Source organism: Osmerus mordax, chromosome 3, assembly GCF_038355195.1.
Source record: "Osmerus mordax isolate fOsmMor3 chromosome 3, fOsmMor3.pri, whole genome shotgun sequence".
Taxonomy (NCBI): Eukaryota; Metazoa; Chordata; class Actinopteri; order Osmeriformes; family Osmeridae; genus Osmerus; species Osmerus mordax.
In genome coordinates this window covers 16,268,433-16,292,660 of record NC_090052.1, presented here as the reverse complement: position 1 = coordinate 16,292,660, position 24,228 = coordinate 16,268,433, and the positions used below count along the sequence as shown (strand labels likewise).

The 24,228-nt window shown below is 43.0% G+C and overlaps 2 protein-coding genes across 4 annotated transcripts in view; one reads left to right on the top strand and one right to left on the bottom strand.

Moving 5' to 3' along the window:
• The window catches only part of pde4a (phosphodiesterase 4A, cAMP-specific), a 34,974-nt gene extending 31,253 nt beyond the window's left edge, over positions 1-3,721 (top strand). Inside the window, exons 8-18 of one of the 2 annotated variants that reach the window (XM_067233488.1) lie at positions 241-325; positions 420-498; positions 669-752; positions 842-1,006; positions 1,611-1,701; positions 1,877-1,946; positions 2,044-2,133; positions 2,237-2,311; positions 2,410-2,509; positions 2,732-2,891; positions 3,027-3,640. In XM_067233488.1, the coding sequence (XP_067089589.1) occupies positions 241-325; positions 420-498; positions 669-752; positions 842-1,006; positions 1,611-1,701; positions 1,877-1,946; positions 2,044-2,133; positions 2,237-2,311; positions 2,410-2,509; positions 2,732-2,878 (986 nt within the window). In that variant the 3' untranslated portion in view covers positions 2,879-2,891; positions 3,027-3,640. Of the gene's footprint in view, positions 1-240; positions 326-419; positions 499-668; positions 753-841; positions 1,007-1,610; positions 1,702-1,876; positions 1,947-2,043; positions 2,134-2,236; positions 2,312-2,409; positions 2,510-2,731; positions 2,892-3,026 lie in introns of both variants that reach the window. The other variant, XM_067233486.1, reaches the window with a different exon arrangement.
• Positions 3,722-4,516: 795 nt separating this feature from the next.
• elavl3 (ELAV like neuron-specific RNA binding protein 3) lies at positions 4,517-19,950 on the bottom strand. Of its 2 annotated transcripts, none has more exons than XM_067233489.1 (8): positions 19,661-19,950; positions 13,415-13,631; positions 13,204-13,307; positions 10,868-11,021; positions 10,454-10,682; positions 10,268-10,321; positions 9,837-9,875; positions 4,517-9,062 (listed from the first exon to the last, which is right to left on the bottom strand). In XM_067233489.1, exons 1-8 carry the CDS (start codon positions 19,667-19,669, stop codon positions 8,714-8,716), a joined length of 1,155 nt encoding a protein of 384 aa, XP_067089590.1. In that variant the 5' UTR covers positions 19,670-19,950; the 3' UTR covers positions 4,517-8,713. The 2 variants fall into 2 exon arrangements, with proteins under 2 accessions (XP_067089590.1, XP_067089592.1); XM_067233491.1 differs by having other exon boundaries at positions 4,517-9,041.
• Positions 19,951-24,228: the final 4,278 nt, after the last annotated feature.

Below are 24,228 nucleotides of genomic sequence, written 5' to 3'. Positions count from 1 at the left end.
GGGACAACTGGTTGTTGAGTATATATTACAGTTGGTTATAGTTGGTCCATTTGACATTATTTATGAATAAGGAGTGGAGCTGATTATCCTAAGGGAAAAAAGACACATCTCTGTAATGAATGCTTCTGGTTAATACATAGTCAATTATTTACCTTGAAATGTTCTTAAATTGTCATTTGGAATTAAATTAAAAGAATCCCATTGTCTTCCTTTTTTCCCCTTTTGTTCAATATTTTTTAGAACAGAAAGAGATTGTTCGCATGGAGAAGGACAAGGCAAGGATGGCCGAGGCTTTCCTGGAGCTGGATGATGATGCAGACGGCTAGTGAGTGCATTTCTGGATCTCGCATCCATTTGTTTCTGTGTCATTCAGGAGATTCCTCCGTGGTTGACTAAGGGGTTGGTTTTGTTCATCCCAGCGTTTCTGTGGCTGAGCTTCAGTCCCACCCAGAGCTTGACCCAGATTCCGATGGCACTCTGACAGAAGCAGAGGCCCAGGTAAGACATCCTGTCGCGTTCTATCTCTTCTCTTCTCTCTGGCTTCCTGGGAACACATACCATCTCACTACCGGATGCCAGTATAGCTTCTACAGTGGATTTGATCAGATATTTCTCCATAGCTAGTCCCGACAGAGTCTAATGCTTATACATGTCTTCTGTTTCCCCAGGAGTTGCTGGGGGCAACCGACAGGGTGGACACGGCGGTGTTTGAGATGACGTGGAGCAGGATCCAAGACAAATACATATCAGAGGTAACCACAGAGTTGCTGATCTACTCTCCGCATCTACGGTTCTCTTGTGAGGAGGGATGTGGGTGACCGTGTGTGTGTGTGTGGCGCAGGCAGACAGCCAGGCACCAGTGGAGCCCCCCCAGGAGGAGGTGAGGGAGCCTGTCCCCGAAAGCGAATCTGACCACTACCCCGAGGAAGACGTCGGCGAAGAAGAGGAGGAGGAGGACGACGACGAGGATGAGGAAGACGACGAGCCAGAGGATGAAGATAGCAAGGCACGAGCAAGTGTTTATTTTAGGGATTGTCTCTGCCTGTCTGTTCTTTAGAGTGAGAGAGAGAGAGAGAGAGAGAGAGAGAGAGAGAGAGAGAGGGGGGGGGGGGGGGTCAATGAGCTCATCTAACAGCACTTTCACAATTCTAATTTTACTCAGCTCATATGATGTGGATTTATACTTTGTTGTAGTCATTTATACTAATCCTACTTCAGGGGTGGCATAGTCGCTGTTTATATCAAAGATCCGTTTAACACAGTGGGGCTGTTGTGCTTTGACTCCTAAAAGCATGAATTGAGACGCTTTTTAGAATCCCTGACAGTCTCACTTTCTGGTTGACGACTGTGAAAAGTTATTTCAATGGCTCATGCTTTTGTGAGCATCATAGTGGGCTCCCTAGTGCAAAAGAAATTAGATCGCAGCACACGTTGCCGGAAGCGACCAGAGTTAACACCACCCTTTTAACCTGCGTCTGCTACCCGGGTTATTGAACATCAGTCAGCACATTCAATCCCAACAGCTCACCTGTATTTTACAACTGGGGGAGCGGGAGGGGGCTAGATTGGTCTGGAAGATGTAGAAGTGACCCAGTGTGTTTGGTGTGTAGGTACCTCCCCCAGCAACGACTTCAGAGAAGAAGGAGGATGACCAGGCCTCTATGCCACCCTACGATCCAGAGACACAGAGCCTGATTGATGGTGAGCTGATTCAGCGCTCGACTTACAATGTGCTCGCGACTAAAGCACCTTTTTGAAACGGAGACAAATTGCTTCGGAATAAATGCAGGCGTCCCGTTTCTTTTATTGATTGGTTTATCTGGACCAAATCCTTTTGTGCCATGCGGCCGTAAGATCGTATAATGTAACCCCTCAGCTGCACAGAAATCCCGGGACGAGTTCGACGAAGCCGAACGAGCACTCCGTGAGATCGACGATCAAATCAAGTGAGGGACTCGCCGCATTATGGACGACCCGTCTGGCTTTTAAACCTGCGGCGGAGAGTCGATGGCAATCTAAATCTGCGTTTTACTGTGTATCCAGGAATCTGGAGAAGGAGATCTCTTTTGACTTTGGCCCCAGTGCAGAGTTTGCTTACCTCTACAGCCAGTGCTACGAATTGAGTACTAGCGAGTAAGTCACATGTCGTGTATGTTTGTATGTGTGGTCAAGGGAGTGTTTCATTTCGATATCCGACTGTGACCTTCTTGTCACCAGCAACTTCTCGTCATTTCAGGTACACTTATAGACTGTGTCCCTTTAATCGAGTAACACAGAAACCCAAGTTTGGGGGATCGGAGACCAACCTCGGGTAAGAGAGAACCTTCTAGTCATTACCTCTTTTTACTGAAGGCTGATATGATGGTAAATTACCACTGTGGTCTCTCTCTGTGTGTCCCTCCCCCTTAGCTCTTGGGGCACATGGGCAGGCCCCGAGGGCAACATCTACTCTCTGATGAAGTATGATCATGGGACAGGCTGCTGGCAGGGCCCCAACAGATCCACCACAGTAAGTCTCCAGTCCAGTCGAATCCAGTCCAGTTAATTGTCAAATAGTCACATGACGCCACCTGTCATTTCCTGGAGTGCGTTTCTGCCGATTGCAAACGCTTGACCGCTTCGAATCAAACTCGGCACAGCTAAGGAAGTGTTAGTCGCAGGAGCTCGAGATCCAGACAGGGTTGTCCCAGGTACTCAGACAGTTGAGATGCTGCCGATGTGCCGGTGTCAGGTGAAGCTGACCTGTGGGAAGGAGACGGTGGTGACGTCCACCTCGGAGCCCAGTCGCTGTGAGTATCTGATGGAGTTCACCACGCCCGCCGTGTGCCACGAGCCGCCCGGCGTGGACTCGGTCGTCCACGACCACGAGGAGCTCTAGGCGCGCCAGAGCGGTACGTATTATAGAAGCTGTAACGCTTGCTGTGTACCTCCTGGCTTTGGCCGGACCTTTGGAAGGAAACGTTGCTATATGTTGTTTCAGTCACTTTGTTTTGTTTTATTTGTTAATGTTTCTTTGCTTTTTCTAGGTTGTTGTTTTGGGACCACTGTGGGGACAGGCCTCCCACACTGCTAGGCTACCACCTTCTCTCTAGCACTCCTACTTCTGAGATGGTGTTGCTGGAAGGAACTTCCATTCTTTTTCTGTTGGTCAGACTTCTGTTTGTCACCTGTTTTGTTGTAACAATCTGATATGGTGTCAGTTAGTGTCCAAATTAATGTCATTCCAACCAAGAAATCTGAATAAAGATGATTTTAAAATGATCTGAATTGGTTTCTTTTATCTCATTGCTAAACACAAATATTGACAGGAATATGCTTTGCTGTATTTAATTGTTAGAAAAAGTCTGAGAAGGTGTAATAAAGTAGCATTTGAGCTAAGGCATAATTAATCTGCCTTAAGTCTGTGTAAAGCATGTTGGTATTGGTAAGATTTGGCTCATACCCATTTGAAGCTAGAGGACCATTTATTCCGAAATGAAACTTTTTCAGTGTAAGAGAGGGTAATAGTTAGCATTGTTGTAAGGCTTATTTCTGTACCTGTGACATTTAATTCTCCAAGGGAGGACTCTGAAAATGTGTTGACATGAAATTCTCCATCATTGTAATTTACATTTTGTAATTATTGCAACTGGATGTTGTGCATTCATGACAAAACAATTACATGCAAATTAGAAAATTAAGCATAATCTATACATGTTTTAAGCAAATAAACAAGATCGAACAAATAAAAGCAACTTGGTTCACTCAGATTTGTAACTTTTATTTTATTTTTTTTCTGGCATGTAAAGTACAAATAATTAAACAATTCCATGAAAAAGTCTTCAAGCGTCTTCAGCTGAAATCCCAGTAATAAATATCCTAAACTAAACTGAAAGGTTTATTTTTCTTTGTAACGTTTTGTCTTTGTTCATTTGGTCATGTTTGGAAGTATGAGATTTAGATATCTTTCTACCGACGTGAATGCCAGTAGGTTTTTTGATCATTTTCTCCTTTGATTTGTTCTACCATTCCAGGAAAATGTAAGAAGAACATCAATAAGTTACTCTGTGTCCCTTCTTCTAAATAAATAGACACAAAATACAGTTGGTTGAGAAACAGAAGAACCACTGACCCCTTTTCATCCCACATGATCCCCAACCTTCCTTTCCTCCTGCAGCTGTTACTGCTAACAAGCTCAGGACTGCATCTCAATAAGCTCACGTGGCTTCCTTCTGTTGTCCCCCCTCAATTACCTACACTGGAACTAGTAACAAGATGGAGGTGTCCACTTGGAATCAGGGGTCTAACTCAACAAGGTCAGAGCAGAGGGAACAAGGAGAGGAAGCCTTCACAGACTATTGAGATACCTCTCATGTTATATTCAGTCATTAACCTCTCCAGCAGTAGGAAGAAAGCATGTTTGGAGCATGTGGAGCCTAAGGCTTCTGCCTAGACCCTCACAGCCTGGCCCCAGGCACCTCCTCACATCCTCACAAGCTCAGGGGTTCTCAGAGTGGCCGGAAAAACAAGACTGTGATTAGATTAAATAATCAAAAGATTTTCATTTAACAAGACAAACAGAACACAGGCAGTAAAGGCATAACATCTAGCACACAGCATGTATGTTTATACACTTCAATTAGTTAAATATAGCAGTGCATTCTTTGACTATGGAGAACTTTTCCAAATCGTACTTCTAAAGCTGTTTTTAATCTATTTGTTCCCTTTTTAAGAAAGAAATGGTGTAACCACAATTTTGGCAAACTTAAATTTTTTTCAACTTGCAAATATAATGAAATAAACCATAAATATACACAAAACATACTTTATACGAGGCAATAATAATAATCATAATAATAATAAATAGTTTTTAAGTTAACAATAAGTTAAAACTACAAGCTTAAAGTCGCCAAATAATACAAGTTTGTTGGCGCTATCTTGAATTTTTTCAGTTTAAATTATTTATGTTGCAACAAAAGCTACCACAGACTTTTACAAACACAATTGAACACAGTTTGATTGAAATAAAATTCTAACTAAGTCTAAAATCGGCATACACTGTAAGAACTGCAACTAATTAAATAATGGAATAAAAATCATAACAAATTGTACCCAATCAAAGCAACCAAATAAAAACTTTGACCCATGTGTGTCCTCTATGGTAACATCAACAACACAAATACGCTAAGTTAACAAGTGAAACTTGATATGTAAAATAAATCAATAAATTACAAGAAAATGATATTCTGAAATTGACATGGGCTAAAACTGATGATATATTAGACAGTATTCCTTTCAAGGTCTTTTGAAATTGCTCTTTAATTCACCCAGATATGCAGTTAGTTTTAGCTTGCATGGTTAGAGCAGTAATTGGGGACTGGAAGGGATTATGGACATTTAGAGATCAGAGCTCTTGGTGCTTTTTTGATTCTCTGTTAATTAATCTGTTCATTAACACTTTTTTCTTTACATTTGATCCTTTCTCTATTCCGCAAACCATTTCAGTGTGACGTTTAATTTCTTTTTTTAAAAATATATATATCTTTTGTTCTCAGTCAATATAAAAACAAAGCACATTGCACTTACTGTTCCATAGGAAAGTTTTTTTGTCTTTTTAAATGATTATTATTGTTGTTCAAGCGGTGCAGTACGGTGGCCTCCTGCCATTTTCACTGTCTCTCTACTGCAGGTGGGAGGGAGATGGGTCTCTGTATTAACTGTGTATGGAGGGACCATTTGGGCTGTTGGTCTGGGGGGGGTTAGCTAACTATGCTAGTCTGGATGTGGCCAGACAGCTCTGTTTTGTTCCCAAGGTTTGCCGTTGGACTCTCCCAAGTGCTGCTGGGTCAGCTTTACTTGCCACCTTCTCCAGAGCAGAAGTGAAAAAGGCTTGTTTGTTATTGGATGTTGCTGTTTATTTGTTTTTGGTCGGCACTTGGCACACCACCAATGATATTAATCTGGGCAAAACAGGAGATGAAATGGTTTTAAGATGATAAAAGCCAAAGGCAAAGTAGAAGTGGTGCAATGTGAAGAGCATTGGGTTCAATTCAATCTGCTGTTTTACAAAGATATTGTAATCAGGCATCAAGGTTGGAGATCAAGTGTACAGACTATTTTATGTGTAATGTTATTGGAATATGGTACACATCGGATGTAATTTTTTTGCGGGGAAATAAACTGTTTCCATGTTACAAATTCAAGCATTTTGGCGAAGTGATATTCATTCAACACAGAAAGTGTGATATGCTGTATTACGTTTGGTGCTTTGCATTTGGCAAGTACAAACTGATATGAACAACTGTGATAATAAAACTTAATGACGGCACAAAACTCAAAAGGTATCCTCATGCAATAAATAAATGTTGGGACTGATATTGTTAGACTGAATCAAACTGTACTGATGATGAAATTCAATCAAATTCTTTGGCTAAATATTATGTCAGATCGTTACAGTCAAGATTGGTGTTATTAAGAATTGCTTTAAACCTCTCTGTGACTGTCCCAAGCAGCCAAACATGTACCAACAGTAACAGGGCCTGTCTTAATGCAGCTTAGTGCTTAGTACCACAGCACTGCACTTCACTGCTCATGATTGAAACAACATTGTATACAATCTGAGAACAACATATACTGGATGTGTTCATCTACACTCACATATTACAGATGCTGACATGTTTCTATATTATTTGCTAATTGTTGAATTGCGTTGTGTTTTATCCATGTCTTTGTTTTGTTGATTTGTTTCAATTTAAATTGTTTTTCTCTCATTTCATACATTTGAACAGTTAAGTTTGTCTGAGATAAAACTTCTCTCCTCCCCCTCCCCTAAATGCCCATCCGTACACCACATGCTCCTTCCTCCTCTCTCAGAGGAGATCAGAGGGCTTAAAATAAAGACATGTGGAGTCCCAATTTTGCCAAGCTTAAGAATCTGTAAAAATTCAGCACAAGGTCTTGTTCTTTTGTATGTATAAAAATAGATTTATCTAATGTAATCCTTTCAAAGAGATCGTCTTCCTCTTTGGCTAACGCAGCGTTATTTTAAAAAAAGCAAAATGTCTTGATTACATTTGACCTTATTTAATCTACTATGTGCAGATGTCTTGATATTGTAAGCCAATAGCTCTCCCCATGGAACATACTGTATAAGGTCAAGATGCTGGAGTCCAACCGCCAGTCACCAAAACAGCTGATTTTTGCCACAACATTTCATCAAGGATGCCTTAAATCATTTTCATGCAAATGGAATATTTTGGGAAACGCTATTTTGGTGGTAGTGCCGATCAGATATGAAATGAAGAAATAGAATAACTACTGTCTTGTTTGTTTATATGATTTGTATATATGATATACATGCCCTGGCTAGAATTTTCAGGCATGACTTGTTATCCAATCGATGACGGGAAGAATTATGATGATAAGCTTCTTGTAAGGGATTTAAAAGACATTGAGGAGCGCCTGGCAAAGCTGAAGGAAGAGATGGAACTATAAGACAGTCCTCTCAATCTGCTTTAGGCATGCTGTTTTGTGGAGCCCTGTTTCAGGTTGGGTTTTAGGGTAAAGTGGCTCTGTGATTTGGTGAAATAATTTCTCTCTAAACTCATCCCCCAGCCTCAAGAGATTCACTCAGGAACACTGGCACCATAGGAACAAAATAAATCTGGGACAGCTGCTTGTTGTGGAATCCATTCTCATGAATACAAAACATGGTGTGAAAGTTCAAGGAGATTCTTCAGCTTCAGTGACCGAAATTATTGTGTTACCTATCCCTATGGGAAGGTGGATATGTGAATGTGTCTTCCTGTGGTAAATGTGCGTGCTGTTTTTTTCAGCAGTGGTTTTCTCGTGTGAGATTCGTGTGTTGTGAGGGAATAGTGTGATTGTAAGGCCCATCTAGCTGCTTGTCTCTGTGACCAGTATCCATTACTTCACCTAAATCATATTGGGTCTCAGCTCAAATAGAGAAACGGCCCTAAAAACTAGGTACCACTGAATGCAGAGCTAGGGAACAGTAGTCAACGTTTCTAGAAAATGCTTACATACTCGGCTATTTAACCACCTTAAATATTGAATATATAGTTATATTTTTAATATACGTATATAAGAGAACACTGTTTTTAATTATTTTCCTTTGATCTTAAAAAAAATCACTGATTCAAAATGCCCAAGTGTAAAAAAAGTGACTACATCTTCTCCAGCAAGATACTGGGAGAGTTTGTTGGGTAAGAGTTTGGGTAAATTGCACATATTTGCTCATTTCGATTTTTGATCATTTTGTTCAGTAGTGGTCGTTATTTGCCTGAATTCAATCAAAGCACTCAGCACACATTCTCTGTCACATTCGTTAGACGGTCTCCCTCATAGACACCTCTCAAACCCACCCCCACAGAACAACTATGCACCCCTACTAATTCAATCCAGGCAAACGTAGGGAAGGACTAGCATGTTGTGTAAGAGAAAAGAAAAAACTCTACTTGTGTATTTGTTTGAAACTCTGACTATCATTGTGTGTGTGCTTGGATGTGTGGATATGTTTTGGTATCGTATGTGTGCTTGTGTGTGTGTGTGTGTGTGTGTGTGAGAGAGAAAGAGCGTGTGTGTTTGTTTGTGTGTGCGTATGTGTGTGTGTGTGTCAGAGAGAGACTCAGTCCAGGCCCATGTAGAGTGATCGTACAGGGAGCTCAGGTACTCTCCCTGCAGGCTGAAGAAGCAGGTACAGGCTGCACCTCTCTCAGGCCTTGTGCTGCTTGCTCGTCTTGAAGGAGACTTGCAGAACACGATCGCCGAGGCGGTAGCCATTGAGGCTGGCGATGGCCATGGCTGCCTCGTCGTAGTTGGTCATGGTGACAAAGCCGAAGCCCTTACATTTGTTGGTGGTGAAGTCACGGATGACCTTGACGTTTGTAACGGCGCCGAACGGCCCGAACAGCTGCCACAGGACGCTTTCATCAGCTTCGGGGGACAGGTTGTAGACAAAGATGCACCAGCCGGCTCCGGTGGGTCCAGTGAGGTTGACCCCTGCCAGGCTGGTCATGCTGTCGATGGTAATGGGTGAGAACCTGGGAAGGAGAGAGGGAGAACTACCATGGGTGTCATTCTGAAGTTCCACACAGCAACCAGCACTCTACTGTCTCATACAGGCATGTACTGCCACCGTTATAACTGTGTAGCCAGGCATGGAGTGTCGGGACCCCCATCTCCATCCCCATTGCCGTAAGTAGATAAATGCATGTGTGGGCACAACAGTGGTTCCAAACTACCTGCTATCACACGAAATAACCCTGTGGGCTATGACACACAAACTCCCACACTCTCTGCATATTTTAGTCATATTCTCTGTTGACCAAAGCCTCTGCAAAAATTAGACACATAAATCACAATGTTCAACAGAAATCACAATATTGAACAAAACACAGAAACCTATAGAGAGGGATGAAAGCAAATCAGAATCAAATCATAGGAAAACTGGAGCAAACAGAGGAGACGCAAACGGAATCTGGTATGTCCATGCTGGTGGAAAAAAAAGGGACATTAAAGCAACCGAAACTGATAATGTTAGTTCAGAAATAAATACATACAAATCGATTCCATTCATCAAAACAAAAGAACGAAAAGGTTCAACAAAGCCATGCCAGAATACCCTGCTGTTAGGAGTCTTATCACTGCTTGAAGTGTGTGCAGAGAGTATTTAATTGTCCTGGATGCTTACGTAACAGTGGATTGGACTGTGAATAGGAAACGAGAAAATGATCTCTAATTTTAAGGTCAAATCAGCAGTTGGTATTCCGGTCACTTTGTTTGAGGTATATTTTTGAGGCATGGATGCTTTTTGAACGTACACCTTTGGCATTTACCTCTTGACTCCGTAGCTGGCGTTTAGTAAATTGTCGAGTCTGCAACGCAAGAGGGAGAATGAAGGGGGTGGAGAAGTTAGTTGCGATATCCGAGAGGAGGAAGGGCTTTCATTGATCATGCGGCTCCTTCACCAGCTGGCCTCCAGAGGGCGCCCTGCACTGCCAGTGAGTCTAAAGTCCCCAAAGAACCAACCAGAGAGCCATAGCCTAGCCAACCACAACACTCCACTAGACAAGTGGGATGTGTGCACATACTGGAAGTGTGTGGGTACGCATGTGTATGCATTTGTCATGTGTGTGGGCTTGTGTCTGCGAGTGTGTGATTTCGGTTGGATTCTTTTGTTTGTGAGGGGAGGAGGAAATCTCTTGGATCTAGAAATATGCGAGGAGCTATTTGCTTTTATTGTGCTTTGTAAACTGGGGTCTCTTACATTGGTTTTGTGCTGTTATTTGGATCGGGTCCCTTTCCAAATGGAGGGATGATGCTGCAGTTTAAAAGAAAGTCAGAGAGAAAGGGGAGAGAGGAAAAGAGGATGAGCGCCGTAGTGCTCTGTCCAGGTGGTCTGGAGGGGTTGAGGTTTAGGTGGTGTGGGGTGAGTAATGTTGGGGGTCAGTACCTGAAGCGTTGGGTCTGGTGGTGCAGGGGTCCAGTGTAGCGGCGAGCAGCTGTCTGGTACAGCTGGGTCAGGAGAGCCTGGCCTGTCTTCTGGCTGGGGTTGTTGGCGAATTTGACGGTGATGGGCTCTGAGGCGCCCAGGGGCTTCTGGCCGTTCAGCCCCTTGATGGCCTCCTCTGCCTCGTTTCGCTTGTCAAACCGGATGAAACCCACTCCTCGCGATATGCCTGCTCCGGATCAGAAAACAGGCCAATGTTAGCACCTGGGGGGGAGGTTGTGGGGTGAATCACACGCAGCCTGCCAACACTCTGCCAGTCACACCACAGTCCAGTGACGTGGGTAAGTTCGCTTTGGCTGGATGTCGGGTATGGGAGGGTTAATGTGAGGCTGGTGTGGGAGTGAGTTAAGGCTGTACCTGTGACTTGATCCACCAGGATGCGCGAGGTGATGATGCGGCCGTACTGAGAGAACAGCTGTTCCATATCTTTTTGACTCATGGTTTTGGGGAGGCCACTCACATACAGGTTGGCATCCCGGATGGAGGCTGAGCTAGGCCGGGCGTAGGACACCTACAGTACAGAGGCACACGTAAGAAATGGGATCGATTCAACTGAGTTGACTCGAACATTCCCAGATCTTTCCCAAAGTCTTCACATACACTCTATTCCCATGTTTCTCATCAGTTCTATCAGTTCTCTTTCCCCACATCTGATCTCCCATATGCTTCCTCTGACCCATCCTGTATCTTCACACAGGGGTGTCATCTCAAACTACAGCAGTTTTTCTCTGTCTGAGAGGACACCCACTCTCATCCAACGACTCATGTCCCAGACACACTGTCGCCTGCACTGCTGATGCCTAATCTACTTCCATGGCTGAAATGGGCAGATCCACAGAGATGGGTCTGGGCAGATATTTCTCCTTTTAATTGCACTGCAGTACTTCCACAATCAATCCATTGCAGCACTTGATTCCATGGCGTGTCCACTTGCTCGGTGATTGATTGTTATTGTCTACCCTAGAGCCCATTGCTACATCAGTATTCTGGGAGCGTTCCGTGGTACCGTGTGACTTAGTTGATAAGGAAATGTGTAAGTACAATCATGTGCAGAGAGAGCGAGCAAGTGAGTGTGTATGATAGATAGTGCAAATCAGTGCATTGTGGTGAGTGGTGTGTTTGTGAGTGATGGAGAGAGAGAGCGAGTGTTGTCAGAGATAGGCTGATCTCCCCTCCCTCTTCTAGCTCCTTCCTTTGTTTCTGTCCTTTGGGGGGGTGGGGGGGGGGGAGAGAGCTCCACTGGCAACCAGCTTATAATGTCAACAGAACAGAAGACTTGCAGCATCCCTGAGAACTCGGATGTTACACTCACTATCCTGACAAACAAAAACTATTCATAGAATTGAATTTGAAATCATATATTTTTTAAATACATGGATACAATAATTCAACCAAGGATGCAGGCATATTAAAAGAGATGTTGACTATTTAAACAAGATACAGAATGGACATTTTGATCATGTTCTTTGTGCTTGTGTGTGTGAGTGTTAGTGTGTGTGAGTGTGTTTATATGTGTGTGTGTATACGTGTGTGTACACAGACATTGTGTGAAAGGGACTGCACCGTGTGGTGCAGTGATTGGGGGTTCTGTTTGGTGGGGGGTTGGGAGGAGTTGCTGCATTCGGGGAGCAGAGGCTGCCCTATAATTAACCCTCTCCCTGTCTCTCCCACCGTACAGATGGTGCCTGTAGCCCATATGGCCTCTAATCCTGTCATTGGCATTCTGTTCCCCAAGCTACCCCCTACCCCCTACCCATCACCCCTGCCCCCTCCCTCCCTCCCTCCTGCACCACCCCCTCTCCCTCCACCACGCCGGGCTCTTTCACAATGCTTTCACGGAATATGTATTTGCTTTGTCATAGCGCTGGGGCGTTTCAAGTCTAGTTGTTTTCCAAATAAAACTTTATTCATCGATTCATGGTAAGCAAAGACAATATCAATAAACTAAATTATTTTTTGAACGTACGGTAAGTGTTTGCAATTTGTAATAATACAGAATATCAAATATCAAATATGAGAATAACATGGAATAGTGCCTGTATAAAAGTATGTCTAATATATATATATATAGTGGTATATGTTCACCAATGAAAGGAAAGTCTGCAGCACTATACGGATGATAAGCAATATGGTAAGTCATGTGTCAATAACTTGGTCTCTCCAGGACAGCTGAAGCTGGCTCTCTAGGCCTGGTCTTTCAGAGATTTGATTTTTGGTAAGCCTGCACTTTGTCCCAATCTTTGATCTACTTTGATCGGGTGGGGGAAGGGGAAGAGGGGAGGAGTAGTGTTTAATCTGACCCCCCCCATCCAACATTGGGACAAAGAAGCCCCCTAATTAGCCCAGATTGGAGGCAGATGGGGTAGCCTGGACTGACCCCCTGGCCCAAAGTGAGCCTTCCCTAATTACATTTCCATCACAATCACCTCTGCATGCTGCCAGACCCTTGCTTTCTGACCTCCACTCTCTCTCCCTCTCTCTCTTTCTTTTCTTCTCGCTACCTTTGTTCTGGCATCCTCTCCTTTCAGTCTCCCTCTCCCTGCTTTCCTCCCCTCCCTCTGTCACGTCTGTTTCTGCGTCTCTCTAGCCCTCTTTTCATTTCCCACTACTGTTATTCACATCCCCTGGGCTGTATTGAACCTGAGGATGGACTGTGGAGTGGGCTCAAGAGATGGAGCCAGAAGTACTCTTACCTTGATTGTTTTGGTCTGCAGTTTGAGCCCATTGAGTGTGTTGATGGCCTTGTCTGCATCATTGGGGTCTACGTAGTTTACAAAGCCATAGCCCAAACTCTGACCTGTAGATGAATATAAATCTTAGCACAGATGCTTCACACCTCTAGTGATGCTGCATATAGTGTGTGTGATCTTGATAGACCTAGTTGGGTGTTCAACAGCAAGATACCTGTTATCTTGTCTCTGACTAGCTTGCAGGACTCAATCTCTCCGATGCTACCGAACAGACTTTTGAACTCCTCTTGGGTCATGTTCTGCGGCAGGTAGTTGACGATCAAGTTAGTCTTGCTGTCGTCTGTAGCACCATTGGTGCTGATGACTGGGCCGTTTGGCAGGCTGGTTCCACTTGGACCATTGGACACCTGAGTTTCCATGGTGCTGATTATCTGCTGATGAAAATGATGGATTTAGACTTGAAGTGACACACAATGATAACAGAAAGACCACAAACACACACACACACACACACACACATGCTATCTCTCTTGTCCTTGTCAGGGGACAGGTCACAAATCATCTAGCTAGCAGGTAGTGGGGTAAGAGGGGTGGTTTGCTATACATCCAAACCCTTGACCCCTCCCTCTTACCCCCACTCTCCCCTTCCCTCCCTCCTTCCCTCCCTCCCTCTGGCCCTGCAGATGTCACAGTCCTTTTTCCCTTTCCCTCCCCTCCCCCTCTTCCATCCTGGGTCAAACACCATTACATCATGACACAGGCTCTTAAGTGATGATAGAGGTGGTGTGGGGGGTGGGAGTGAGATGACAGACAAAAGAGAATGGGACATCGTCCAATGTTCGGTCTTCACATCACTGAAGGGTGTCATGTAAAGGGAGCAGGGGTTTTAAACAGAACAAAATGGAGAATGGGTGTTCTCAGGACGGGAGAATTGATGTTTATCTGGGTACCCTAACTTTCTCAATGCTTTTTTGCAACTCGGACCGCACCATTTTTATTGCGTGTGAAGAGCGAGAGTGTACACACACCTCTGTGTTGCTTTTGAGTAAACCATGTTGCTTAGTTTGACCCACAGGGGGATGCTGATGGAACAGATGTGTGCAGGTCAGCACTGAAACTCCCTGCTGTGTCTTTCCTCCCTTCCTCCATTTTTGTACAATACATCTTACATCCTAGAAATATAAACAAACTGCAGACTTCATTTGTCCCAACATCACTGGGCTAATTGGCTGCTCGCAGCGTCCGAAAAGGCTGTTATTCAGGCTAAAAACCTAGTGGGAGATACAATCAGTCTGAGGGGTCGCTCTGAGGGCTAGACAGAACTACCCTGTAAACCTACTAGCCTGGAATCGTCAATGACTGTACGTTTGTTGTTGTGTCTGTGCGATGATATTTTGATACTGTTCACCAATAGCAAATGTAGTTCCATCCCGTATATTTCCTACGCCATCACAAACAGCTTCTATCAAGCATTTCCCTTCTCTTCTGTGCAACCTGTTTTCTACCTCTGAACCTTGCTTCAAACCCAGGTTGCCCAGGTAACCGCAGCTGAAAGACAGTTGCTAATTGCACATTGACTTGCTGACTTTGAGGTGTGTGTGTGTGTGCACGTGTTTGTGTATGACGCAGAGACGTTAAAATGAGCGAGAGAGACTGACATAAAAAGATTTAAAAAAACATCTCTGCCGGGCAGATATAGTTTTTTTTTCCTAGCGTTAATATTCTAAGGGTTTGCAGAAACAAAGAATATGTTTAAGTAAAATTCACATTGACGGAAGGGGAGAACATAAGAGGAGAAGTGGAAGTGAGACAGGCTGTGAATTATGACAGCCTAAAAATAAATCTCATATCTCGGCACATGAGAGCTGCAGCAAAGTGCACAAGCCATCCATCATATAAATATTATGGGTCCTTTAGTAAGTAGCTATCATTCCTTTTTTTCTGTGGACAGTGGAGAGAATATATAAATGTCAAACACTGAATCTAGTCACTGCATTTGTAAAAATAAATATAGATATTATCACTTACACTCAAAATGTGTTTTTCCAACTGACAAAAATGACTGCTCTTTGGACAAAGATACAGAATCTAGGCAAATCTGATTTGCCAACTGAAGTGAAGCATGGCAGGGCACACATCCATAGTGACAAGTGCAAAAGTTATGGTTATATAATCCACAAGCTCAGGAAGCACTGGGTGGCCACAGAGACTGGCTGACACAAGCAGCATCTAAAACTGCCCTAAGATTCTCATGTAATAGAAAGAGGAAAACGACAGGAGAAAAAAAGCTTTTAGGCTGTATGCTATAAATAAAATAACTCTGAACTTCTGATGTAAGCATGGATATCTCTACAGAAAGACAGACCACATCACAAGCATCCGCAAATGATGACAATATCCAAGCAGGCTGTATGGTACTGTAACCATTCTGGAGGTAACCCAACTGGCAAGAGATGCATGAAAAAAAAGGCGGAAGAATTCCACTTTGAAGAAACAAGTTAATTAAAAAGATCTTACAGTAAACATCGCAGGACAGATTTAATGTGACTAAAATGAACCACGCAAATACTCAAAACAGTCATCAGATTTCCGCTGGTGGACCAACCTAGCCTGTCCCAGCCTGTGCTTTTTCTATTTCTGGGACCTGAGAGACCTCCCTCAATATTTAATGCACTGCATCAGCATCGCCTACACATGGACTCAGACTTGCACGCAAACAAGAACCCTGCCTCCTCTGCCAAGTACACAGACCACCTACACTGTACACTGTCAACTACAAAACAGAGAAACATTACATGACCAAATGCAATTGTGGAAAACAATATCCTTTGTGAAATCCCAGGCTAATCTAAGAAAGTGGTATAAAAGTGAATTGGGATATCAATCTTAATTGTGTCTGTACATTTTAAATGTCTTGGTAAAAATACAATAAATAGCACTGGTATCTATATTAGCACCATACCAAATCTGAACCAAATTTGTTAGAGGTTGTTAGAGGTTCGTTTGTCTCTATCAGAGAGCTAGAGGCTCAAAATCATGACTGCTACAAACACTTCCTGGTAAAGAGAAGTCACTGGTAACAGAATTCCCAGGAATCGTACTGTCACTGGACTGATTGTCATGGGAAATCACATTGGAGAAGGCTGCTTAATTCATATTACAGCAACTCGCACAATTTCCGTGGTCACATACAATATATTTCACTAAACAGTAAAAGGTCAACATTTGAATTTAAGATTTCTCATCACTAGTATTTCCCCATGCATCTCGTCTAAAATACATGAATTCATCTTTTGGAAGGTCTGAATCCAATCTGATTGTTAGGTTGGAGTGTAAATAGGCCTTCTAAATATCACAGATTACAGGATTATCCTAAACAAAAGGCATTAGTCTCACTCTCGCTGCAGCTTAGGGGATCATGGTGGCAGCTGTAAAACAACAGGACAACAGGAATCACAGCTCAACACAAACATACAAACACTAAAATAATAAAACGTACCACTGAAATAAGGCCGTTTGTTTTTATAGACGTAATTCTTTTGCGTATGTTTCATGAAGTTCAGCCTTACAATCGCAAACAAAATCATTACTGTCAACGTTTTACTGGAGGGAGAAATAATCTATCTGCAAGCCTAGCCTACGATGAGACCAAGGGCGCTATCCAGAGTGCTGAAGAAGGGAGTGGCTTTCGCGCGATTTGATTTGAGGCAGGTCCAGACAGGTCTTTCTTAATAAAATAAAAAAGAATAAAGAAGGAACCTTTACTATTGCATGTAGATATTTGCTTTCTTGACATGAAAATAACAATGTTCGTCTTTTATAATTTATGGGAAATCTTTTGTTTGATACTCCTCGTTTCTTTTATTTATTTCGAGTTATTCACCCTCTGTGAAAACAAGACATGTGCGCTCTGTAGGCATTCATAGACCCGAACGCCTTTTCGCTGAATAAACGTATTGAAACAACCAAACAAAAGAGCCACCCGTTCCTCTTCTCGCGCGCAGAGACTATGGCAGCACTATGAATATTAATGTAAACAGTAGCGCTTTGTGTCCTGGCCAGGGGCTGCAGGACGCTCCGGGAACAATGAACGTTACACTTTCCAGCACTATTTCCCGTTGGAAAGTCACAAGTATTTAATAACGATGAGAAGCCTCTACATAATAAATAACAAAAAAAAAAAATACTACAATTTGTCATACTAGATGTTAACAAAGATGATAAGAATAATAATAAAAAATCATAGTAATAATAATAATGATCATGATAATAACATGTCTTCTCGTTTTTATGCCTTAAAGGGCAATACTGATATTCGGCCAATTTCCACATGGTTGCATACAATCACCACAATCCACGAGTAGGCAATAGTAGGCTCTTACTACTAAGACTTACATAACTACCAGACAATTAAGAAATTGTATGACTTTCGTGCATTGCCCATCCTGGCAATCCAGAATACCAAAAGGAAAATTAATCTGATATTATCTCAATATTGAATATGAACGTGGAATTTTCAGGAAAGCTTGCTAGATCACTTGGAAGTGTATCTGTACCATACTGTATCATCACATACGTTTAGGTTCGTTTTCACTCGGTGGCTTCTACTGTCCTTGCCCTTGAATTGTGTAAGCGCCTCGGGAAGGTTAACTGACTCAACGCATTTATTTGCTTTGCACTGCGGTACAGGCGTGCTCACGGAGGACTGCGGACCATGTGGAGGAGAGCGACACGTACGTGACGCTGCCTGGGCCTGCTTGCCTGTCGCTTTATAGGCACAAAATACAAGAACACGTTGTATAGCTACTCTGAAAACACAAAAGCCGTGGTAAGCTTAAATTAAATAGGTAATGCAATATATGAAATATGAACATAAACCTTTATTTATTCCCAATCGTGATTAAGGCCCAATGACACTAGGCACACAGAATGCTTCGGTAAAATAACTAGCATTTTCTTGTGTCAGTTCCATGTTATTATTGTATTAGAACGTGCAACAATTTGAGACATGCTAGTGAAGCCATAAACTACGAATGTAGGCCCATAGCCAAAAGTGGATGTTGTGTTGTCACAGAGCCTACAGAGACATATTTGACAGAGGAATTCATCACAACGAAACAATGTCTATATGCAATACGCTTTACCTGAAATAGTTTACGCCTACAAGCCTAAAGATAATACAAATATATTCTGCTAGATGATGTAGCATACATTAAGCCTTCATATGTAGTCTCGGCCTAAAAGATTGGTTTTAGGCCTTACATTTGGCAATGCAGTTTTGGTTTACTATTGAACGTTGTCCTAAGCAATGAAATATGCAAATGCCACCGTTTTCCACCTGCTGATAGGCATAATTAGAGGACAGATACCTTGTCTCGTCATTAAGTCAAGAGGAGAACGTGAGCATGAAAGACCAAACGCTGGCGCGTGCCATCATTATCTGCTCGAGTCCAGCAGACACGCCCAATTCGGCCCTCGGCATTGAACAAAGCTAATTTATTTGCGCTCCACTCCTTTTTATCCAACAGGCGTGATTCGGACGGAGGCAGCTCTTACATAGATGTGTTATGATGGATGGGTAAAAATGTGTTTGCAAATGGAGAGATGCTTCTCGCCATCCCTATTCTCTCGGACTCTAAAATTTCCAGCCCATTTACTCGGTTGCATCGCAACGCGAACCCTTAGGAATTTTGACTTGCCTGATTCAATCCAAACCAATGGATGCGTAATCTCTCTCATCCCCTCCCCCTCCCTGAGTGACTCGACCCTTTTTCTTTTCCTTGCTCTCGACGGGCCCTCAGCCTCCGAGGCATCATGTTTTGTCTCAGAAATTTGTCTCGAGCATCCTTCTGCTGCGCAAGGCAGAGAAAAGCAGTCCCATCCTGGCTCAACAGCATGGGGCCTCAGCACCCTGTCCCTACGCCCTTCTGCCTTTTTACTACCACCCTTGTTTCCTTCGGAATTCGGTAACCTTCCTTTCTGCTCTATTACCGTGATGAGGTAAATGTTACGTTAAAACAGCTACATTCATACGCATGGAAGATATTAAACATAAATGCTATTTAAAATGGGAGAATAGTGCATTGTGCATCGTCGAGGATAGGAGATGGTGGTAGCGCAGTTTTGGCGCATCGACATTACTAATTGCCACGATCGATCGTTAATCTTGTCAAAATGATACAGGATTACGTTGAACAGAGAATATTTTTTATCTATAGGCCACTAATCCTTGTTAGTATAGTCCAGTGAATCCCAATACATGTGTTTATGTTGGGAGTACATTGAGATGCAACAAAGATATGTGATGATATTTAAACCCCATGTATATGCGTGTGACAATAGTCGCAAAAATCATAAATCAAATTGAAAACAAAGAATTGAGCTTTTGGTCATCGAACATGTATAGCCTGCCGCTAGAATATCGCCCTAACAAATAGAAGAGATAAAGATTCATACGTACAGTAACCATTCTTGACGTACAATGAAAGAGGTCTAGGTCCTTCGTTTCAGAGGTCTTGAAGCCGTAGGTTGAGTTTGTAAGTATTGTTTGGCCCCTATAGTATATGGCCTTTCTGTTCTGTATAGAGTGGCTGTGTCCAAATTAAAAGAAAAAAAAGAAAAAAGGAAAAAAGACTATCTTCACCAGGGAATCTCAGCCCTTTGAGATTGTAGGTGTCCTCTGTAGGATGAAAATGAGGAGAAAGGGGTTTTCTTCAGGATGATGATGAGGGAGAGCTTTCTCTCAGAGTGGCGTGGGCGATGGATCAGAAAAAAAGAGAAGAAGCAGTGATCCCCAGCAGGGTGTGTCCAGGGGAGGGTGTTCGGATTCGGCTGTGTTTGTGTGTAATTCCCAGCTCCTCTCGCAGTCTCCTTCTGTGCCTCTGCTGCAATGTTCTTCTTTTATGCGTCCTTCTGGCTGGCAGAGCGCGCTGCTGATTGGCTAATTGTGCAGGGAGGGTACTACATGGCAGCCATTGCAATGCGCTGCTCTCCCATTATCCCCTTCAGGAGAGATCACCAAGAGCCCCCCCCCCTCTCCCTCTTCTCTCCTCCCCCTTCCCTACTCCATCTCTGCCTCCCTCCCTCCATCTCTTCACTCCCTCCTTCTCTCTGCCCTTCCTTTCTTCCAGCACACCCCTCACACACACACATGCAGAGCTAGTGAATAGGGCTCCACCTGCACTATCAGAACAGATGGGTGCAGCACAAGACAGTAGCCTTCTCTCTCTCACACACATCCTGCTCTCTCCCTCTCTATAGCCTTTCTCCATTTCTCTAATGTGTCCTTTCCTGTTTGGAGGCTGTACTGCACGTTATCAGAGTCTTCCCTTTGTGTTTGTGAAGGAAAATGGTGTGTATAGGAAAATGTTGCGTGCACAACTTAGGTAGTCCATCCCCTGACAAACAAGCAAAAATGACAGAAAGATGTAACAAAGCATGAAATCAGCAGAGCAAACTAACAAGCTGAATAAACATCTAATTCCCTCACCAAGTCCTATTAGCTTGTTGTGCCTCTGTACTGATTTGTGTGGTGCAGATGGCATAATAGTGGGTCAGGTGCAAGCATGAGAATATGGAATTAGACGAAACTAAATAGATTTTTTGGGCGTGAATATTTAATGTAGGGTTCATTGAAGACGACCCCGATTGTTCTTAGAGTACATGGTGAATCTGAAATGTTTGTGGAACTGTCTGTTGGCACACACTGTTATGTCAATAGGAGCACCTCTGCAGTGATTGTAAACTACAGTCGGTCATGTTGCTAAAGCATCCTCGCAGTGAGTAGCTGTCATCTCTGTCTCAACGCCTCCTATACTGCTCCCTCCCTCCTCCCCAGCACTGTGGTGAGTGCTCGCTGAGACAGGCTGTTTGGTCTCATCTATAATGCATCCCATGCCCCGGGACATCATGTGTGACAAATGACCTATTTCAGCACAGACCCCCATAGGGCCTTGACCTGAGGGTGTGTGCGTGCGAGTGCGTCTGTGTTCGAGTAAGGGGAGTGTGTGTTTGTTTGTTTGTCTGTTTGTCTGTTTGTTTGTTTGTCCAATTTGTAGGGTGGTTGCTATTTTACGCAAAGAGGAAGTGCGTTAATGTGTGTTTGTATTTTTGCATTGAGCATGTGTTTGCGTGTGGGGGGTTGGTGTGATACAACAATGGTGGGGTCTGCCTCTGTATCTCCCCAGCTTCCCTTGAGGAGTCCTCCTCTGATGTTTGCCTTGAAGAGAGAGTGAGAGTGAGAGAGAGAGAGAGAGAGAGAGAGAGAGAGAGAGAGAGAGAGAGAGAGAGGAGGGAGAGAAAAGGAGGGGTGGGTCTAGTTCTGATATTAAGCACTAGCTGCTCAAATATCAGTCATCTTTTATTTAATCTGGGAACTATACATAAACAATTTATTCCTTGAAAGATTTTGGAGGACACACAGTATCTAGATTGAAAAAAAAAATCAATACAGTCGCTGCTTTATGTACAAGAAAATAGTCAAAAAATCCATGGAGCATGACAAGGAATCAGGTGGAGAGAGCAGAACCAATCAGGGCGAGGCTAGGTGTTTGTGGAGGAAATCCTTCTGGGTTAGGGGAGGTCAAACGTGAGGCCGGTTACGGGGTGAACAGAACTAATCTAGGGTAAGGCTGGCTGCTCCAGGCTGATCTTAACTGCTCCACTGGGTTGAAATAGATGCTAATTCTTCACATAATTTTATTGTAGCTTCTGCTCTTTTCTCTATTCCTCCGTCCCTGCCTGCCTCTCCCCTTTCTCTCTCTCTTCATTCTACTCCCTCTCTTTCTGTCTACCTCTCTTCCTTTCCGTCCTTGTCCTGAAGCTCTCTCCCAGCCAGTTTCTGAATTTGGGCCCTGTCTGATATTTTACATAATTGCCTTACATAAGTAGCCAGCTCAGCTCCAAGCTTGGATGATATTAGCGGAGATGAATATTGCATGAGGAAAGCACTCGTTAAGCGTTAATAAGAGGATAGAGATGGGGCTCCACTGTCAGTCGGTCTTAACCCCGCCCCCACTGTTCTGTAAAGCAGTGACTCTACTCAGCTTTTACTTATTAGTATGAGTGTGTGTATGTGTGTGTGTCTCAGTGTGTGTGAGCGATTGTGTACATGTGTGTCTGGTGTGTCGAATGGAGAGAAAGGGTGGGAAAGGGCTAGGGTGTGTGCGAGAGAGAGACATAGCCAGTGTATTGGTGTGCGTGTATATCTGCATGTAAGAAAGAGAGAGATGGAAATGTTGTCATTAGATGCTTCTGCATTGTGCTCTGCTTTATTTGCTGGATAAAAGCGACTATTGTGACCCAAAGATGGCCAAGTCTGTTGACTGCAGCCCCATGCACTTGCAGTTCACACTTAGTGTGAATAAACGGCCTTAATTGCAGCCCCTCATTAGAGTGGTAGTTGGCAGAAGGGCAGCTGAATCCACCCTGTGGGTAAGAGGGCATCTGAAGCACCTGTTGTTTCTGAATGAAAGGATCAAGCACCGCTCTTGCCTGAAAACCTTTTGTTATTCTGCTGATTATTTTCCTGTTTTTTTAGGGACTCTGGCAAAGGACGTGATTAGGAGCCCTGTTGCACTGGTTCAGATTCGAAAGAAACCCAGTCTGTACATTTGTTAAGACTTTATTTTAGATTTTTTACTGACTGAGTCTTTGAGGAATGTTATTTGAATAACTACATTTTGAGCTGCTTATGTAAAACATTTAAGTTCACAGATTTCAAAATGCACCGTTGACTATAAATAAACCCTTTTAAGTTGGAATATGAATATTTTTGCTTCAAAATTTAAGACGGTAGTTTTATTTGACGTGTTGGGTACTTTGTACGCACCAAAATGAGATGGCCATTAACAATAAATAATTTGAATCTAGAGCCAATAACGTGTATCCCAGAATTTATGTCAAGCCACTTGAGACACAAGCAAAAGAAAAGTTAAATCAATTAGAATAGTCTAATTATTTTTTGCTGATTTAACAAAAAGACAAAATATTTTACTATGACAAAAATTGCCCAAAGAATTGGGTGACTGCTCACTCGTTTGACACTTAATTTGTTTTAATTGTATGATTTGTTTTGAAGTCACCAGCACACTCAGGTTGAAGTTTGCAGTAGTAACAGATTATTACAAGAAAGGCAAATGGAAAATCTATTGCATAGCTGTGGTGTTTCTAGAAAATGATAAATATCGCCCTACCGTACATTACCTTGAGTACATGTGAAAATGTTTATTGTCAGGGTACAGACCTCACATGCCTTAGGAATCAATTAAGAAATGTCTACCTTCACATTTTGTATTACATTGTTGTTGCACTGCAGTGTTGTGATCTCTGGATGCTTGGTTTTATAAGTGGATTAGAGAGTGTGTGTGTGTCATTGTAGGATGGGTTGGTTTATTTAGTGGTCTTTCCATTGGACTCAGCTCTTGGCAATTCAGGGCCTCATGGTAAAAGGAAAGAGGGCTTACAGCTTTTAGGAATGGATCCAGAATTAAATTACTCCTCTTTTAAAGGACATTTGGAGATAATGGCTATTGGCTTGATTCAACCCTGCATGCATTATTTGGCATTTCTCTTGTGCGCTCCCTGTCTGGTTCTCTCTGTCTCAGTGTGTTGTCTCTGGGCTATTATTAGAGTAGACAGGCTTGTGGGAGGAAGACTCTGAAGTAGACTCATTTTTTCCATGTCATTTTTACTTATTGATTTTCCATTTGAGTGTGTGTGTGTTTATGAGTATGTTCCGTGATAATGTTTGTCTTTCAGTGTTAGTGTGGTGTATGTGCATAACATATCACGCTCATATGGGAGTAATGCAATCATACATACATTTTGAATTGACACTCCCATTAGCTTGTCCATATGGCGTAAGTTATAGTGCACTGCGTGTGTGTGTGTGTGTGTGTGATTGAGAGAGAGAGAGAAGTAGGAGTGTTAGTGGGACAACCCTGCCTGGTAAGGAACATGTTTTACTCTAAACCTTGTTAAATATAGAGACGTGGTTATTAATCTTTCATCCCGACCTGTCTGCGTTGG

Coding starts and splice junctions, on each gene's coding strand:
- elavl3 (XM_067233489.1), bottom strand. Junction 11,022..13,203: donor TGCAGACCAAAACAATCAAG/GTAAGAGTACTT, acceptor TCTGTACTGTAG/GTGTCCTACGCCCGGCCTAG. Junction 9,876..10,267: donor AATAACAGCACAAAACCAAT/GTAAGAGACCCC, acceptor CTTGCGTTGCAG/ACTCGACAATTTACTAAACG.